Genomic DNA, 16,698 nt, shown 5'->3' on the forward strand with positions numbered 1-16,698 from the left:
TCTATCTATCTATCTATCTATCTATCTATCCATCCCCTCTCTCAACCCAATGCTTTCCTGTCACCTTTCTACTGTCCTATCACATTAAAAAAAAGCATTAAAACGCCCATAAATATAAAAAAAAAGTATGTCTTTACTCTGGCTAATGTGACTGTTGCTTAAGTCTGTGATTATCATTTTATTCATGGTAACACATCACCTCTCGTGGTCTCTGGCTCAAATGAACCCAGGGTTTAATAGAATCTGTCATGCTGTGCCACTGCTATGGGCCATTTATTTAAATATGTGTTTTGTTTACAGCACAGAAACACATGATTCTTTAGATGAACATCTCCATCTGTTTTGCTGAGGACAAGCAGCCTGCAGCAGTTTATCCAGAGCACTATAAATAAGCTGACATATTAAACTAACCTTCCAGGTCATTTGCTCAAATAATGCTCTTCTGATCACTAGCAGGGCACCACCATTTGACTGCATAGTTACGAGCAGGATTTTTGCCTTGTTTTATATATTAGTCTGATTTATGCTTTTATTAGATTGTGAGGACTTCCTTTCTCAGTTTAAATCCAGCCATGTGGTTTTCATTAAAACATTTCTTTGCTAGAGTACCAGCCACTTTTCCCCTTTGCATGAATCAGTAGAGAAGATAAACTTTCCTTGCGTTTAATCTCATCTAAGAATGTCCAAAGAAAACTGCTTTACTGTTCCTAGACATTATATTTACACAAAGGCTATTCATAAATGCAGGTCCAAAATTAAGCTTGCAACACCTGATAGCTGAGAAAATTAGTCCTCTTAAATATATATAATTAGGTATATTGATGTATAATTAGATGGGTAGGTAGGTAGGTCGGTTGGTTGGTTCATTTGTTGATTCATTAGTTGGTTGGTTGATTCTTTGGTTTGTTGGAACTTGGTTCTTTTGTTGGTTTGTTGGTTGATTCATTGATTGGTTGGTCGATTGGTATGCTCGTTGGTTGGTTTGTTGGTTGGTTGGTTGGTTAGTTTGTTGGTTGGTCCGTTGGTTGGATCGTTCATTGATTGGTTCATTGGTTGGTTTGTTGGTTAGTCGGTCGGTCAGTTCGTTCATTTGTTGGTTCACTCGTTGGTTGGTTTGTTGGTTCATTCGTTGATTCGTTAGTTGGTCGGTCGGTTGATTGATTTGTTGGTTGACTGGTTGATTCATTGGTTTGTTGAGTGATTGGTTCGCTCATTGGCTAGTTCGTTGGTTGATTTATTTGTTGGTTGGTTGGTTGGTTCCAAGCAACTTGCTGGAACCAACAATGTCCCATTTACACCACATAAAAACATGTTTTTGTAAATCATAATTATGGCAAATTTATAGAGGAAAAAGTCTTAATTATTAGATTTTTTAAAAAAGTCACAATTATGTGATACTATGTAAGTCATAATTGTGAGTTAAACAGTCAAAATTATGAAATAATAAATTGAAATTAAGAGATTAAAAAGTCATAATTATTACATAAAAATTGAAATTATGTGATAAAACTAATACTCATGAGATAAACTGCCAAGATTATGAGATACTAAATCCTAATTTTGAAATAATAAATCAAAATTAAGAGATTGTCATAATTATGACATAAGTTAAAAAATTATGAGCTAAAAAGATAATTATGAGATATGAGAGTCATAGTTACCAGAAATAACATTGAAATTAAAGATAAAAAGTCATAAATATGAGATAAAAATAAAAATGGTTAGATACGTAGTCCTAATTATACAATAATTAATTGAAATGAAGAGATTAAAAAGTCATAATTGTGACAAAATATGAAATTAAAATTTGTAATTATGAGATAAAAAGTCATAACTATGAGTTGAACAGTCAAAATTATAAAGTAATAAAACAAAATTGGGATTTCAATAATTTCTATATTAAAACATTTTCTTATGACTATAATTATCTTCCATGCAAATAGATTGTGTATGATTCATACTGTCAGACTACTTTTACTGTACTTTTTTGGAGCTTGGCAATCCAGCTCAGGCTTTGTCTAACTTCCCATTTTGTGTTCCACACAAGAAAGAAAGTCAAAAACAGATTTGGAGCAAAATGAAGGGTCTGTACACTTTTTTGGTTTGGATTGTTTCATGAAGAGATCAATGTTCAATGCATACTGAAGTGTGTAAGTAGAGTACTGCAGTGTACTTTAGTAGTATGCCATCATCACAAACACACCCTGATGTTAAAGATGCACATGGGAAATGTTAATTACCCAAGCATGTCTGCCTCAGATCTTCACATCAGCGCTTCTTGTCTCATCAGATGCTTATGCTCTTTGATAAACTTGCAGAAATCAAATAGAAGATTAGAAAATATTTAATTGTGAATGCCATGCAGATGTGTAATTTCTGCCTCGCCTCTAAATCAAGATGCATTCTGGGATAAATTAAGGCCAATAGTGTCGACTTGTTCCTGCAGTACATGCCTGGTTCTTGTTAGTCAGTACGTATAATGTGTATCACAGCTTGACTGAGGTAATAAACTGTAACTGTGCATGGAGGTGCTTTATCTCTTTATTAGACTTACAATAATTTATCTCAAGTTAACAGTTTTTTTGCTGTATTATCAGATGTCTTTACAGATATCAGCACGCCGTAGTGCTGTACTGACATACAGTGTTGCGTTTCTGTTCTATTTTTGTGTCTCCTGTATCGCTTTCTGCACATAAAATAAAATAATTTCAACTTATTAATTTTTTCAAAAATTATTTAAATGAATGTATTCATTAATTTAAATTAGATATTTTTTCAAAACATCACAAGCATTGACAACATTACATTTATTTGTTTGTTTGTTTGTTTGTTTTTTATTCATTATAATATTATTTAAAATAATATAAATTAATTTTAATAATTTCAAACAAATAATTTATTTTTTCATTATTTTAAAAAACAGTTAGTTAGCTAGTTAGTTAGTTAGTTAGTTAGTTAGTTAATATCCATTAAATAAGCTAGACAATGTACAGTCAGTTGGTCAATATGACAAATGGTGATACTTCATCCTGGGTCATTATATTATTACTATCATATCAGCCTAAATGTCCATATCAGTAAATCCATAAATAACATGAATACTTATAGTCCGTCTCGCTTCCATTTCTCACACACAGGGATCTACCTGCTGGACATGATTTACATCGACTCGGCCTATCCTGCATCTGACAGCATCATTGAGACTGAGCAGAGAACCAATCAGATGAACAACATCCTGCGGGTGATCTCTGACCTCCAGATGTCCTGCACATACGGTCAGTTCATTAGCTCTCAGTCAGCTTCGCAGGATATTTAGTCGTGTCATCTGTAGGGAGATTTCAGATCCACGTGTATATATACATGCACACGTCTGACCCTCGACATCCTCCTCACAGATCACCTCGTGACCCTCTCGCATGTGCAGAAGTACTTGATGTCTGTTCGCTACATCGAGGAGCTTCAGAAGTTCGTGGAAGATGACAATTTCAAGTAAGTAGGTCTCAATGGTAAAATGCAAAGTGACTGTATTTACAGCAGAGCTCCTGCTTCAAGCGGCATGATGACTTTAGCAGGACGCGTGGCACCGGCAGCGGCCCAAAGCGAGGGTGACCCATTGGCTGGATGATTTAAGATTTGGCGAACAGGAAATAGCAGATGATTGCATTTGTGTTTTTCTGGTTACGACATGACAGCCGATATCCCTAGGCATTTGACACTGGGAATTCACGGGTCGCTGCTTTTATAGGCAAACAACAGCGTGATTAGATTTTTTGGGTGGTCGGCACAGTGAGCAGCAAAGTCATCACATAAATGTGGTGAAACTGTAACCGCCTTTAGACGTTTTGATTGTGCCGTTAAATAGTGTTTTACACAAATGTAATGTGCTTTTATTAAAATCACTGGGTGTTCTGTGAGTTTGAGCAACATTGCTTAAGCTCAGCAGGGTTTAGGCCGACTGAGTCCAAACACATGGTGGAACCAACAGTGAGATGAGAAATAAATCCTTATACGCAGTTGTTCCAAACCATATAATTTGCTCCTTAAGTGGTGAAACGTAAAGCGGGTATTATTTGCACAACAGCGTCCAGCAAATCTGTGCCAGTACTGTTGTTTCAATTTGTACTAAACGTCATGTTTGTGTATCATTATACCTCTAATATTTATTTATTTACTTACTTACTTAAACGTAAAACAGCATCCAGCAGTTCTTTGCCAGTATTGTTGTTTAAATTGCAGTAATTGCAATATTTTTTTAGCAAAATGTTATGTTGTTTTTAATTCTGCTATTGGTTATCAAATATTGGGCAGAACCTTGCAGTCTGAGTCAGAATAACCATAATGCCCCGGTTTAAAGGTAGTTGCAATGTTTTCACAATTCATACTTTTTTCCTCACATTCTGAATTTATATCTCACCATTTGGACTTTTTTCACAATTATAAGATATAAATTCGCAATTCTGAGAAAAAAGTCTGAATTGAGAAGAAAAGAAAACTTTGAGATATAAACTTGCATTTGCAAGGGAAAATGTCAGAATTGTGAGATAAAAACTCACTATTACCTTTTTTATTTTTTATTCCATGACAAAAAAAGTAGATGTAAACTTAGAATTCTGAGGAAACAAGTCAGAATTCCGAGATGTAAACTTAAAATTTCTGAGGGAAAAAAAGTCAGAATTCCGAGATGTAAACTTAGAATTCTGAGGGAAAAAAGTCGGAATTCCGAGATGTAAACTTAAAATTCTGAGACAAATAATTAGAATTATGAGATGTAAACTTAGAATTCTGAGGGAAAAAAAGTCAGAATTCCGTGATGTAAACTTAGAATTTCTGAGACAAATAATTAGAATTATGAGATGTAAACTTAGAATTCTGAGGGAAAAAAAGTCAGAATTCCGTGATGTAAACTTAGAATTTCTGAGACAAATAATTAGAATTATGAGATGTAAACTTAGAATTCTGAGGGAAAAAAAGTCAGAATTCCGTGATGTAAACTTAGAATTTCTGAGACAAATAATTAGAATTATGAGATGTAAACTTAGAATTCTGAGAAAAAAAGTCAGAATTCCGAGATGTAAACTTAGAATTCTGAGAAAGAATGTCTGAATTCTGAGATGTAAACTTAAAATTCTGAGGGGAAAAGTCATAATTCCTAGATGCAAACTTAGAATTCTGAGAAAAAAAGTCAGAATTCCGAAATGTAAACTTAAAATTCTGATACATATAATTAGAATTATGAAATGTAAACTTAGAATTCTGAGAAAAAAAAGTCAGAATTCCGTGATGTAAACTTAAAATTCTGAGGGGAAAAGTCATAATTCCAAGATGCAAACTTAGAATTCTGAGAAAAAAAGTCATGATTCCGAGATGCAAACTTAGAATTCTAAGAAGAAAGTTAGAATTACGAGATGTAAACTTAGAATTCTGAAAAATTAAGAATTGTAACATTTAAACTCAGAATTCAGAGAAAAACAGAATTGTGAGATGTAAACTCAGAATTGCAAGGCAAAAGTATGAATTCTGAGTTTATATCTTGCAATTCTGATTTGTTTTTCTGTGCAAAAAGTCACAATTACCTTTTTTATTCCTTTTTTTCCTCTTTTGTATTCCATGGTGGAAACAAGCCTTCCATAGACCAGGGTTAGAGGGATATTTCAAGCAAAAAATGGCTTTTTTTGCTTCTGCAAACACCAAAAAAGATAATTTGAAAAATACAAGTGCTTGTTTGTGGCCATTCAAGGATATTTCAATCTTTTTGCTGTGCAATGAAAGTCAATGCAGTCTGAAACCACGAAAAAACAACTGAAACATTCTTCAAAATATCTTCTTTTGTGTTCTGCAGAAGAAATTAAGTCATGAGGTTGAGTTAATGATGACTGAATTTTCATTTCTTGTTGAACTGTCTCTTCAAGTAGAGGGGCTGACCAGCGTTCTTAGCAGTATGTAATAAGCAGTGACCCATACTAGATCTTCAACCAGAAGCTGTAAGGAATGCAGCAGATCTCTTTTTGCTTTAATGTGAACCCCTAAATTTCTCTTCTCCACCTCATACCATCATGAACAGCTGCGAAGTGAATTTGTGAATTAGCAATTCATCAAAGCGAGTTAAAAGAGCCTGTGATTATGCTGGATTTAAATGTTTATTCCGCCGGATGAGTGAATATCTGTGGGACTCTCGTCTCAATGCTGTGAAGAGCCTGTTATTACTGGCACACACTGTATCAGAAGTACATTAGCCATATTGATGTCTCAACATGGGAGAGGAAACGTGATAATGAGTCCAGTATCCTGATATCACCCCTGCTGAAAAGCGTTCGTCTGTTGAAGCAATCATATTAGCACAAAATTATGAAATACTATCTTGTGTTGTGTTTATAAAATGTAAATATCCTTCATCGACTGGTAAGAAGTCAACTTTAACAGAGATTTGAAACAATAACATCATGTTTCACGGCTCTTTTCGTACCTGTCTAAGAAGCCAGACTTTTTGCTCTGTTTCCTGTGACTGTTCATCCATGACGAGCATCAGTCTTTCATTCAGCTCATCTGAGATGATTGTTTTCTTGGCTTCACTCACTTCACTGATGTTGGAGCGAATCCTGTGCTAACGACGGACGATCAGTAAATGTCTTTTTAATCAGAGTCCTTCAGTCTCAAGTATGCAGTCCGAGGGAGTACATCCTTTGCACATCACATGTCTTATACACAGGTTTGGAGAAACACAGATTTAAAATGGCTTAAAATGGTGATACGTAACCAAAATACAAAAAAAAAAAGGAAGGAAGAAGAAAAGAAAAGAAACTCAAGGTTCAACAGTAAGGATTTTTTTACTTGCCTTACTAACATTTTATATAAATTAAGATTTTTCATTTAAAGTGAGATTTTACATATCTTTAGAAAAAAATTCATTTATATTTTTATAAAAGTTTATATTTGTCATTTAAAATTAGTTTTTTGTATTTTTGCATATTTTTGAAAAATATATATTCTATAATATATAAATATTGTTTTATTTTATGCAAGTTTATATTTTTTTTAAGTAATGTTTTACGTATTTTAAAAATCTATTTTATACAAGTTAAAATTGTTCATTTAAAGTTAGGTTTTACATATTGATAAATATCAAAATGTTATCTTTTGATAAAAATAAAAATATATGTATAATATTTTTGTCATTTAAAATGAAGATATTTTGCATATTTTTGAAAAGTTTTATTTTTGAAAAGTTTATATTTATCATTTAAAATTGGGTATTTTGCATATTTAAAAAAATATGCATTTTTATATTATGCACGTTTACATTTTTCATTTAAAGTTAGGTTTTTTATATTTGTGAAAATATATCACTTGTTTTTATACATATTTTTCATTTATAGTTACATTGTTGTATTTATTTTGAAAATATATGTATTTTTTATTTTATAAAGAAAAAATTTCGTTTAAAGTTAGGATTTTACACATTTTACATATTTTGAAAATATCTGTATTGTTAAGTTAAGTTTATTTTTGTCACATACACTTAAGTTTGATTTAAAAAGAAAACAGTAATGTAATTCATGTTGCTGTACGCGATGCTGCATGCAGTGTGAAATAGTACAGATTTTTCTGTCATTTTCAACCTGTTTTAACTTCCGTCTCAAGCCATTCTTGTAATTTCAGCAAAAAAATTTAGTAGGATAACGTTACCTTTATGACTTAATAAATACGAACAACTGGCCACATCAATGTTACATTACAATACATTGCAGAAATCCAAATATTTTATGTCTAATTGTGTGCTGTTTGATGTTTAGGCATAAAACAACATGTACACTACACATGTAACCGTATTCTGTTCAAGTCATTAAAAAGCCTACAATAACCAGATTGCAGTTACATTTGGTACAAATCACAGAGCTTTTGTTGTGGGCCGAGTCAGAGTTCAGTCAGGAGTTCATTGTGTCATTTGTCATTTTGTAGATGAATACATTTAAAAGTAGCTCTTCCATCTTTGTTTTTACAACAGAGGGACTCTGAGCATCTGTCATGGTGTTATTTGGGGTTTGCCATTTCTCAAATCTCCAGGGTGTTTTTTTGCACAGCTCAGCTCTGTTTTATAGCGAGTGAGATGGGCTCAGCTCTAAATCTCGATGATCGGCGGCGGCTCTCATGTGGTCTCCATGGTGACGTTTCGTCTGTGACCCCCGTCACGACCTCGCATGGCCCCAAACGCACTGAAACCGTAGGGTGTGCTATTGAAGTTCATCCAGGACTGACATCATGCTGCTGGCTGTATCCGGCCTCCCTCATCAGTGGTGGCCGTCTCACTTTCTGCTCCGCGGTCAGCATTCTGGATGGGTTGCGAACATGAAAGACGTGGGCGACTCGAGGACTTTTGCATTGCAGGTCCACAGGTCTGGAAACACTACACATGCACCAGAGTGGAAGATGAACTTCACCCACCAGACACAGAGACTGCTGAAGGAGCAGTTCCGAATGATTTATAAATGTATATACATATAAAAGTTTTCCAAGCTTGTTTCCACCATGGAATAAATATAAAAAAGAGCATTGCAACTTTTTTTATCTCATAATTCTTGCACACAATTGCAAGTTTATATACATTTGAATCTTTTTCTCTGAATTCCAAGTTTACATTTTGCAATTTTGACTTCCCTCGGAATTCTGAGTTTACGTCTCACTATTTTGACTTTTTTTCTCAGAATTTTAAGTTTAAATCTTGCAATTTTGACTTTTTTCTCTGAATTCTGAGATTAAATCTCGCTGTTTATTTATTACAATTTTTTTTTTTTTTTTTTGGAATTCTTATTTTACATTTCGCAAATTTGACTTTTCCCGGAATTCTGAGTTTACAACACAATAAAAAAAAATTCCCAGAATTCTGAGTTTACATCTCTCAATTTTGACTTTTTCCTTAGAATTCAGAGTTTAAATTTCATAATTTTTTACTTTTTCTTCTGAATTCTGTTTACAATTTGTAATTCTGACTTTTTCCTCTGAATTCTCAGTTTGTTTCTCACAATTGTGACTTTTTTTCTCATAATTCTAAGTTTAAATCTCGTAATATTAACTTTTTTCTTGGAATTCTGAGTTTACATCTTGCAATTTTGTCTTTTTTCCCTCTGAATTCTGAGTTTAAATCTCCAATTTTTTTTTCTTTTTCCTCTGAATTCTGAGTTTAAATCTCATAATTTTGTAATTTTTCCTCTGAATTCTGAGTTTAAATCTACATTTTTTTTTACTTTTTCCTCTGAATTCTGAGTTTACATCTCACAATTTTGTCTTTTTTTCCTCTGAATTTTGAGATTACTTCTTGCAGTTTTGACTTTTTCCTCTGAATTCTGTGTTTACACATGGGTCGCGGAAGCAGGGGGGGCCTACTTTTGAGGTCTGGTACAAATATGACATAGACTACAAAATTACATATAGACTCCTTTATAACATTTTAGACATTTTATAAATAGACTCATTTATAACATTAAATAAAACTGAATTAGCCTACATATTATTTTGTTTGGTTGTCTAATGTTTTGTTTTCAGAATCGAAGCCACCCCCAATTCTTCGTTCCCGCAATTTTGACTTTATTTTCGCCCTCAGAGTTCTGAGTTTACATATAGTTTTTGACTTTTTCCTCTGAATTCTGAGTTTACATCTTGCAATTTTGACATCTCGTAATTTTGACTTCTTTTTAGAATTCTAAATTTACGTCTCGCATTTTTTTTTTTTTTTTCGGAATTCTAAGCTTATATCTCACAATTCTGGTGTTTTTCTCCTTATTGCAAGAAAAAAGTCTGAATAATGAGATATAAACTCAGAATAGGAAAAAATTCAGAGTTGTGAGATAAAAAGTCGCCTTTTAAAAAGTTTATTTTTTTATTCTGTGACAGAAATTGGTGGAAATAATCCCTTTTTTAAATTAGATGTGCGGTTAGTTTGTTGTAGTGCAACTCTCACAGAAATTTACACCAAGCTTGTCGCAGTGCATTCTGGGATTGGTTTATCTGTGGATGCATGTGGTGGTTCTGCTTTATAATTTGTCTAGGCCACGTCATTTTGCTGCCTACCGTTTGGAAACAGCCGTTGCATCTGGAGCTTGTCTTTGAGACCTTAAAATGTAGTCTTGTTATGGTTTGGAATAGTTTGACATTGTCTGGTTTCTGAACTCTCAACCTCTGGTAAGTCACTCCAATCTCATCGGTGAAAATTTTTGTTTTCGTGACTGAGAAATGCTGTTATGTGCAAATTAGCAGTGAATGATTGATTGCTGTGATTAGCGCTTCTCCAGGGATTTCTCCACACCCACCGGTTATCTGACTCTGACTATTTCGCCTTCCTTAAAAACAGTGTGATGTCCTGAAGGAATCTGATCTTTTCTTTCACAAATCCCCTGAACGCTGGTTTAGGTTGTTGAGTTGCTGTTTTTGGCGGTTTCATTTTGTTCTTTGGCTATCAGTACATGCAATCCGTCTTGTGTTATTTAGTGAGGACTTTTTCTCCAGTGTGCCCATGGTGTTAAACCAGTTCATTTTTCCTGGAGGTTTTCAGATGTCGTTTCTGCAAATGTGTTCAATGATTTGATTATTACAGACACTGAGTCATTGATCATTTGTTCGATCATAAAGGTAAAAAAATGTCCAATAGCATTAAGGCATTTAAGTAAACTGACTGTACCACATCTAATTTGTTTGTTTAAGAAGAAGATAATGTGGAACATTAAATAAAGATGACTATGTGTGAACAGATCCCTGATGTGAGATTTTTTTTTTTTTTATAAACAATAACAGATACAGTACTGGTAACTGTAACAAAAATGTAAGTAATTTTCTTGTCAAATCATTATTATTATTAAGTAATTTTACTTTGCATTTTTGTACATTTTGTTACTTTATTATTATTATTATTATTATTTATTGTTGTTATTGTAACTTTATTATATATGTTGGGTTGGGAAAGTTGTTTTTATTTTCATTATATTTTATGATTTTTCATATTTCCGTTTAAGTTTTAGTCATTTTGTTGTGTTTTTGTCTTTTTTATTAGTATTTTTATTTCCTATAGTTTTTATTCATTTTTATTTCAGTTTTAGTTTCAGCTAATTCAGTGCATCAGGTTGAACTAAATGAAGATAAGGAATGTTGCTTTGGCAGCTAGCTGACATAAAATAAGATCAAGGTTTATTTTATTTCAATAAAAGTTTATTTTATCTAACTTTTATAAAAGTACATTTTTGTTAAAGTTAAAAAAAATATTGTATGGTTTTAGCTTAATTTTAGTTAAATATAATAACACTGGTTTGCTCACAGCATCATGCAAAAATCAATGTTTAGTAAAAATTCAGCCCATAATGGTCCAAAAATAGTTGATACTGACAAGTAGTTGACAACATATGTGTTTTTTATAGATGCATTTGGCTTTTAGCACTTTTATCCAAAGCAATTTTATTCAGACTTTTTTCTTTCTTTCTTCCTTTTCTTTTTTTAATTAATTAATTCATTCCCTGGGAATCAAACCCATGACTTGGCTGCATGATGTGTTTATTTTGAGCGCTCCTTTCCAAAACTCACCGTACATTGTGCCAAAACACCATTAAAGGCTGTTCTGTGCATTCTGAATGTCAAATCATAGTTGGTGTGGAAATAAGAGATTGCAGTTCAGTTTATTGGATTGTTAACAATCAGTCCCTTCTGGTCCCCTATAAAAATGTGAAATGTTATCGGCCCAACAGATCCCGTTTGGGTTTCTCAGTGTCTCCTCTAGGTCATGTACACGACTAGAAAAGCCAAATGCAAGCATGAACAGCATGAGGAGTGTTACATCACCTCTGAGGCCTGTAAGCGCTTTTATAGGAAAGTGTTGTGAAGGTGAAGTGGTTACAGTTTATTGTTGCATTATCTTTCTAGTCTCTAGTCGTTTTGCGAGTGATGAAATTGTACAAACACTGTCATTCATCAGGGCAGGTCAAGTCACTGAATGCTGACTAGGTGTTATTATGTAAATGTGGGAAGTCATATGTTAATGAGCTTGTGGTTTTGATGTCATAATCATGATTATTTCTGAGCCATTATTGCTGTTGTAGATGTAGATGAGTTTGTTTCTTCATGGGAATAGATTTGGAGAAATTCAGAATTACATGAGTATTACATGACATGCTCCGCAATGGATCCTCTGCAGTGAATGGGTGCCGTCAGAATGAGAGTCCAAACAGCTGATAAAAACATCACAATAATCCACAAGTAATCCACACCACTCCAGTCCATCAGTTAATGCCTTGTGAAGCCAAAAACTGTGTTTGTAAGAAACAAATCCAGCATTAGTTTTTAACTTCGATCCGTTGTTTCCAGCTAAAATATGAGTCCTCTATCCATAATATTGCTTCCTCCGGTGAAAAAGTTATCTTGTCTGACTCAAGAGAGAAATCTGCACAGATCAAACAGTCCAGAACAGCTCTAAACAAATTTGTGGGTAGATTTTGATGTGAGAGGACAACAGGAGATGGACTTTTTCACTGGAGGAAGCGTTATTGTAGATTATGGTGTTTTGGCCAGAAGCAACAGTTTGAAGTTAAAAGTATTTCTTACAAACACGCAGCTTTTCACTTCCCAAGATGTTAACTGATGGACTGGAGTGGTGTGGATTATTATGATGTTTTTATCAGCTGTTTGGACTCTCATTCTGACGGCACCCATTCACTGCAGAGCATCCATTGGTGAGCAAGTGATGTGAGGCTATTGAGTACATTTTCAGCCAATTTTAATTTTTAAGCAAATTATACCTTAGAAAATATCAAGAAAGAATCCTGTTTTCCATGATTTTATTGTATTTTTTTTAATGAAAAGTGCCGTCTCTTACAGTTAAATCAATGTCGAGTGTTTAAGGTGGCACTGTTGGTTGAGACTAAAAGGATGTGATGATTTCACTAACATGTCTTATTTGGGGTTTATGGCAAATCCGATTCAACTAAATTCATCCTCAAAGCCTGTGCATTCAGGCTAACATTAGTTGGATTTGAAATATTAAATGTACCACCCTGAAGCTTCATGGAACTTATGGGGTGTTTTTGGTGAGACTTTTGCTTGTCTTTCCATTACAGACTGTCTCTGAAAATTGAACCAGGGAACAGCTCGCCACGCATGGCCACATCCAAAGAAGATCTTGCAGGTAAGACAGCCTAAATGTCATTATTTCTACAGTTTGCTTCTAATATATATGCATTTAGTTGCCAAAAGGGGTTTTGTCATATATATACAAAAGCTTTTTAAATGTTTTTGAAAAATCATTTTTTTACATTTATTTGATCAAAAATACAATAACAGTGAAATCATTCTAATATGCTGATTTGCTGCTCAAGAAACATTTGTGATTATTATCAGTGTTGAAAACTGTTGTGCTGCTTCATATTTTTGTGAAAACTCTGATACATTTATTATTTTCAAGATTCTTTGATGAATAGAAAGTTCAAAAGAACAGCATTTATTTGAAAAAAAAAATTTTTTGTCACATTGTACTCACTTTTGATCAATTTAATGCATCCTTGCTGAATAAAAGTATTCATTTCTTTAAAAAAAAAAAGTCTTACTGACCCCAAACTTTTGAAAAGTAGTAACTTACAGAAGACATTGTAGTCATTTCCCCCCAGCATCCATTATGTTGTCCTGTCTGAATGAGGTCACTGGCCCCTGGTGGTAGAGTTCTCAGTAGGCTCTGAGGAGCCCCGTCCTATTTGACTCATTGAAAGGGCAAAGGGAACTGAATGTGGACTGAGAAAACAAACAAAACATAAATGGCTCTCTACGGAGCCTTTATAATCTCAACATTGCACATCTACATCACACCACCACATGCAGGCATCGCTCATTGAGCCCAGAACACAGTGATGAACCGTAGTCATTGAGCAACAGCTGACTGGATGACCTCTTCAAGCTCCAGCGCAAATTTCTCAACTATTCAGTGTAATTTCATAAAATTATGTTAGAAAATTAACCAGTGCTTTCATTTTTAACTTTTTGTTTGGTCATCACATTTCCTACAAACCAATGCCAATAGCTGAGTTTTGTTCCAGCTCATGAATCACTATGTAGGTGCTGTTTCTTCTGCTCACCAAGGCTGAATTTATTTGATCAAAAATACGGTAAAAACAGTAATATTGTGAAATATTATTACCATTTGAAAAAAAAACGTTTTCTATTTTAATATATTGTAAAATGTAATTTATTCCTGTGATCAAAGCTGTATTTTCAGCATCATTACTCCAGTCTTCAGTGTCACATGATCCTTCAGAAATCATTCTAATATGCTGAAAATTGTTTTTGTTGCTTATACTTTTATGGAAACTGTGATGCATTTTGTTTCAGGATTCTTTGACGAATAGAAAGTTCAAAAGAACAGCGTTTATTTGAAGTACAAACCTTTGTAACATTATAAAAGCCTTTACTGTCACTTTTGATTAATTTAATGCATCCTTGCTGAATAAAAGCATTCATTTCTTCCAAAAAAATAAATCTTTCCAACCCCAAACTTTTGAATGGTAGTTTATGAGAGCTCTTAGAAGGAGATGGTTTTATAGCATCTCTGATTTGAAATAATAAATTACTGATGGAGTTGGTCAGTTTGATTCATTTCCATGAATAATTTCATTTCAGTTCATCTGTTTCAATGAGCTGTTTCAAAAACTGATTCAATCATATTTGTGAATCATGGATTTGGGTGTTTTGAATCTATTCACTCACAATTGTTAGTGAAAATAATAGTCTGTAAAGTATATTTAGTATGTTTACATATAAAATATATTTATTTACCTATATATGCTATTGTTATATTGGTGCATGCAAATTCAAGTGGTTAAATATATGGCATCATCAAAAGGCCTAAAAATATTCAGGATTTCTCAGTGCTAAACTATATTCATTTCTTTTTATCAGTCATTTTTAGGGTTGAAATGCCTTCAATATATCCTGATGGACATTGTAGGATGCATTTCATCAGAGATTGTATAATTAAATATCATGTAATGTTATGTGTAGGGATTTAATTTACCATTAATTCATTATGATTAGTAATAATTATATTTATAATAATTTTACGCCTAATTTTTACTAGCCCAAATTACCTTGTGTGTTTTGGCCCACAGCTCACATGAGCACATTTGTGCTGAAATTGAACAAACAATAGTCGATTTGCTTAATGAACTAGTTCATCACATAATCCTTAACTCCTCTAATTGAGGTACATTTGGTTTATTCACTGCCAAAAACAGTTATGAGGTTATTTTATGGCACGTATAGCTGAAAGTTTAAATGGTCTGAGCGAATTTGTGAATGTTAGCCATGTAATTAACATATAGGTGTGGATTTCTTTGAACTGCTCAGAGTCGTGCATTGTAAATGCTGTATGTTACATGCTTGCGTTGCCCGGCTGTTGCCCGTGAGGTCTAGTCACGCGATATGGTGAGCCAATATATGAGCGGTTTTCCAGTAGAAATGTAAGTACACTGTGAGTGACGTTTGTAAGCATTTCTCCTGAGCTGTGTGACCAAATCTATAGGTTTCCATGTTCATAAAAGTTATTATTTGTGGGGTTTCCTAGGCAACCTCTCTTGCTATTTAATAACACGTCTATTCTTATTCCAAGGCCAGAAGTGAACATCAAGACCATTTGTAGTCAGAAAGTTTTTGATTGTTAAATAAAGATGTCAACATTTTTCCTCTATGAAGCATCATGCCCATCTGAATATCAGCACCAGATGATCTGACCGAGTGGAATGTAACACAGCGGTCTGGGATACTGGAACCATTTGGCTTTTGATGTGTCATTCTTTCCTTTTCATTTTATTCTTGAATGCCAGTGTGTGACTTGAAGAAATGTTTGGTGTATGTATATATGTAATTTTCATTTATTGAATGAGATGCCTGTGGCCACGTGGTTACATCACAGCGAGGACTGGGCGGACAAGGTCTTTCCTTGAGTCTCGGGGTGACTGGCTGTTATATAACCCCATAGATGTATTTGTGAAGACGTCCAGCCGAGGAAATGAGATCTTGCCACGAAACTCAGGCCAGAAAACAGAGCAAAACATGGAACAGCCGTTCAGACACACCTACTCTCTCTTTATTATGACTATTTTCCACATTCAAGAATCATAGTAAAGTCATCGAAAGTATGAAATAACACAAACTGAAGTGTGATGTAGTGAGCAAAGCACGTTTAACCGATCGAAACAAATTTCCCAGTCGTCTAGATTCCAGCTCTGCTCGTTCTGTGTATTCATGGGAATAGTTTTGAACGCTATTGAATTGTGAATGTACATATTTATTAGATTAGTTTATTAGATTAGATTATTGATTGGCCAAAGAAATTCACACATTACATATACGAATGGAAGTATGGATGGATAAACTGATGAAAGAACAATGGATAGATGGATGGATGAATGAATGAATTACTGGATGAATGGATTGATGGATGATAGACAGATGGACAGAACAATAGATGGATAGAGAGAATGATGAATGAATGGAAAAATAGAATGATGGGTGAATGGATTGATGGATGATAGATGAATGGAACAATTAAATGATGGATGATAGAATGATAGATGGACAGAACAATAGAACGATGGATGGATAATGGAACAATGGGTGAAGAGAACGATGGAAGGATGGATGGATGATAGATTGATAAGATGGATAGAACGATGGATGGAT

General features: G+C 33.8%; 1 protein-coding gene across 3 annotated transcripts in view; it reads left to right on the forward strand.

Moving 5' to 3' along the window:
- LOC107725136 (ras-specific guanine nucleotide-releasing factor RalGPS1) overlaps window positions 1–16,698 on the forward strand; it is a 132,740-nt gene that overhangs the window by 100,536 nt on the left and 15,506 nt on the right. For all 3 annotated transcript variants that reach the window (XM_016534293.1, XM_016534295.1, XM_016534294.1), the window contains 3 exons: window positions 3,138–3,275; window positions 3,396–3,489; window positions 13,089–13,156. In XM_016534293.1, coding sequence (XP_016389779.1) covers window positions 3,138–3,275; window positions 3,396–3,489; window positions 13,089–13,156 — 300 coding nt within the window. The remainder of the gene's footprint in view (window positions 1–3,137; window positions 3,276–3,395; window positions 3,490–13,088; window positions 13,157–16,698) is intronic.

Source organism: Sinocyclocheilus rhinocerous, unplaced genomic scaffold (genome assembly GCF_001515625.1).
Source record: "Sinocyclocheilus rhinocerous isolate Xijiao unplaced genomic scaffold, SAMN03320098_v1.1 scaffold1295, whole genome shotgun sequence".
Taxonomy (NCBI): Eukaryota; Metazoa; Chordata; class Actinopteri; order Cypriniformes; family Cyprinidae; genus Sinocyclocheilus; species Sinocyclocheilus rhinocerous.